Raw genomic sequence first — 3,077 nt, forward strand, 5'->3', positions numbered from 1 at the left:
GAGGCCAGCAGAGCGAGCAGCGGACTGGGGGGGGGGGGGGGGGGGAGGCGCGTTACAGAAATGTCGGGGGACCCAGACGTGCTCTGGTCCTGGGCCTCGCACTGCAGTTTCACCGACGCTTTAACGTTTGTCGTTTCTTTCCGCGTCATCCTAGCGCACTTGCTTCTAGTTTTGAATTCGTAATGTCATGCTGTGTTTCTAAAACAGAGACCCTAAGAGTGCTGCATGCCGGGCTGCCTGCGGCAGGAGGGAGAGAGGAAGGGGTGAGGGTCCCCTTGGGAGGCCCTGGAGCAAGGGCCACTCAGGTGCCAGAGCACAGGTTGGAGGCACCACTGAGGGGGAGGCAGCCAGGGCTCCCCTCCACCCCCCCCCCGCCCCCGCCCCAGCTCAGGTCCGAAGCCCAGCTAGCAGCCTTGGCTGGTCATCACCTCTGGGCCTCCCTCCCTGGACCACCCAAGTCTGACCCGATGGTCAAGTCTCCTCCCACCCCCCTGGGCGCCGCCTCCGGGAGCCCCAGAATAGCAGCTGTATTTCTGGGTGACACCCTTAGGGAGGCGAGTCATGGTGGGGGGGCAGTGGAGCAGTGAGTCAGCTGCTGGTTCTACACGTAGGAGGGGACCCAGGGAGACAGACACACAGTCCCAGTCTGGCGCAGCGCCTCAGGCCTCCCCACCCCAGTGCCCACCAGGCGTAGAGGTGTGGTGGTCACCCACACTGGGTGGGAGTGCCCTTTATTTGCCGGGGCTGCTGCTCGGCCAGATGCTCCAGGTGGCCCTGGATTTTCGCCAGGAGGGAGTCCGTCATGTGCAGGACCTTGCGCAGCTGGGCGCGCTCGGAGACTTGGGTCCGCCGCTTACGTAGTCTAGGGGTGTGAGCGGGCACCTGCGGGAGCTGAGTAGGACCAAGAGGCAGAGTGAGAGCAGAGGGGCAGACAGGGGCTCGACGAGGGGCCCCCCTTGGGTTGGGGCGATGGGCTGGTGAGGGGGGAGCTGGGTGACGGAGGGTCTGTGGGCGGGAGTGGCCATGGGGCCCCTGGGGGCTGGATGAGGACTAGGCATTGAAGGGAAACAGAGGGGCAGGGTCCTGGCCCTGGGGCACGGTCAGGGATCAATGGGTGTGGGCATATGTACGGACCATGGGGTATAGGGGGGCAGCAGGGGCCCACAGATGTGGGCAGGAGGTTGGTGGGCGGCGGGGCGGGTGGAGAGAGGATGGGTTCACTGGGTGTCGGTCCAGGGAGGAGGCTGGGGGACCAGGAGGCTCTCACCTCGTTCCTGGCGCCCTGCGGGCCCCGCCGCTGCAGCACCTTGCGGCCCACCATCAGAATCATGGCGCTGGTGAGCATGACCCCCATCACCGAGTAGATGGGTTTTATCCCCAGGCGCAGCCAGTAGCCGGGACAGCCCAGGCTGACCCCGCAGCCTTCCAGGCTGTTTGGCTGGCACCCCCAGGGCTGCAAGTCCAGCCCCACCTGGTACCACAGGGGCCAAGACCAGGCCTGGGAGGGAGCAGGCATGGCCAGGAGGAGGAGCAAGAGCAGGAAGGACGGTGCCTCCTGCATGGCGACAGCAACAGCGAGTGCCAGTGGAACCGGGGCCTGGGCGCCTAGCAACGGGGCCAAACACCCCTCCCCCACCTGGAAGCAGAGGCAGCGGGTTCCAGTGGGTCTGAGCCTTCCCCAGGGGCAGCCCCCAGGGAAAATATAGTGGGGGCTGGGGGCGGGGCGGTGCCAGGCACGGAGGGGGCGGGCGGGAGGGCAGGCTTGGGGCCCAGGACTGAGGGACTGGCTCCTTTGCCCTCCCTGCTCCACACCTCACACCCACCCCCTAACACTCTAAAGAAGCCCCTGGGCTGCTGTCCCGCCTGCCCCACCTGAAGGCAGCAGAGTGAGTGCTCAAGAGCCAGGCCTGCCTGGTACATGGCTCAGTGTTTGAGTTTCGACCTATGAACCAAGAGGTCAGGGTTCAATTCCTGGTTGGGGCACTTGCCCAGGTTTTGGACTAGATCTCCAGTGTTCGGTGTGCAGGTGGCAGCTGATTGGTGATTCTCTCTCATCATTGATGTTCCTCTCTTCCCCTCTCTGGAATCAATAAACATATTTTTTTTTAAAAAAAAGTGACAACGTTCTTGGAAGAAAAGCAGATACTGTAAATTTCTCAAAGTCTTCCTGAAACATTTTTTAAAGTAATTTTTACTTCTTTAGAAAAAATGCATACATGGCAAACCATCTAATAAAAGGCCCATTCTATAAAATTTTACCTGGTCCTACTCATATCTTCAATCATAACCATATTTACAGACAAATATATTTATACTAATAAAAGAGTAATATGCTAATTAGACTGGGAGACCTTCCAGGAAACCTTCCAGATGTTAGCCGGACAAAGCCATGGGGGCAGGGCTGAGGTAGAGGTGGTTAGAGGCCAAGAGGGGAGGGCAGTTGTGGGTGATCAGGCTGGTGGGGGGCGGGCCATTGGGGGTAAGCAAACCAGCAGGGGGTCCAGTTGGGGGCAAGCAGGCCATCAGTAGGGGTCAGCTGGAGGTGATCAGGACAGTAGGGGGGCACTTTGGAGTGAGCAGGCCAGCAGGGGGACAGTTGGGGATGAGCAGCCCAGTGGGGAGGGAAGGTAGGGGTGAGCAGGCCAGCAAGGGGGGGGCAATTTGGGGTGATCAGGCTGGTGGGGGGGCATTTGGGGGCAAGCAGGCCAGCAGCGGGGGGGGGCAGTTGGGGGCGAGCAGGACGGCAGGCGGAGTGGTTAGAGGCAATCAGGCAGGCAGGCAGGTGAGCAGTTAGGAGCCAGCAGAGGGATGTCTGACTGCTGGTTTAGGCCTGATCCCTGTAAACTGGCAGTAGGACATCCTTCGAGGGGTCCCAAATTGGAGAGGGTGCAGGCCAGGCTGAGGAACACACCCTCCCCCGTGCATGAATTTCGTGCACCGGGCCACTAGTCCTATCTAATAAAGAGGGAATATGCTAATTCCCTCATGCTGTCACAAAGATGGCGGCGCCCACAGCCAATAAGGAGGAAATATGCTAATTGACTGCCCTGCCTCAAAGATGGTGGTGCCCACAGCCA

At 60.7% G+C, this 3,077-nt stretch overlaps 1 protein-coding gene across 1 annotated transcript; it reads right to left on the reverse strand.

Moving 5' to 3' along the window:
* Positions 1–705: 705 nt before the first annotated feature.
* On the reverse strand, positions 706–1,561 carry LOC118653836 (transmembrane protein 89-like). Its single transcript, XM_036304666.1, has 2 exons — positions 1,268–1,561; positions 706–891 (listed from the first exon to the last, which is right to left on the reverse strand). The coding sequence occupies exons 1-2, from the start codon at positions 1,559–1,561 to the stop codon at positions 706–708; spliced, it is 480 nt and encodes a 159-aa protein (XP_036160559.1).
* Between the last annotated feature and the right edge of the window lie 1,516 nt (positions 1,562–3,077).

Source organism: Myotis myotis, unplaced genomic scaffold (genome assembly GCF_014108235.1).
Source record: "Myotis myotis isolate mMyoMyo1 unplaced genomic scaffold, mMyoMyo1.p scaffold_m19_p_4, whole genome shotgun sequence".
NCBI lineage: Eukaryota > Metazoa > Chordata > Mammalia > Chiroptera > Vespertilionidae > Myotis > Myotis myotis.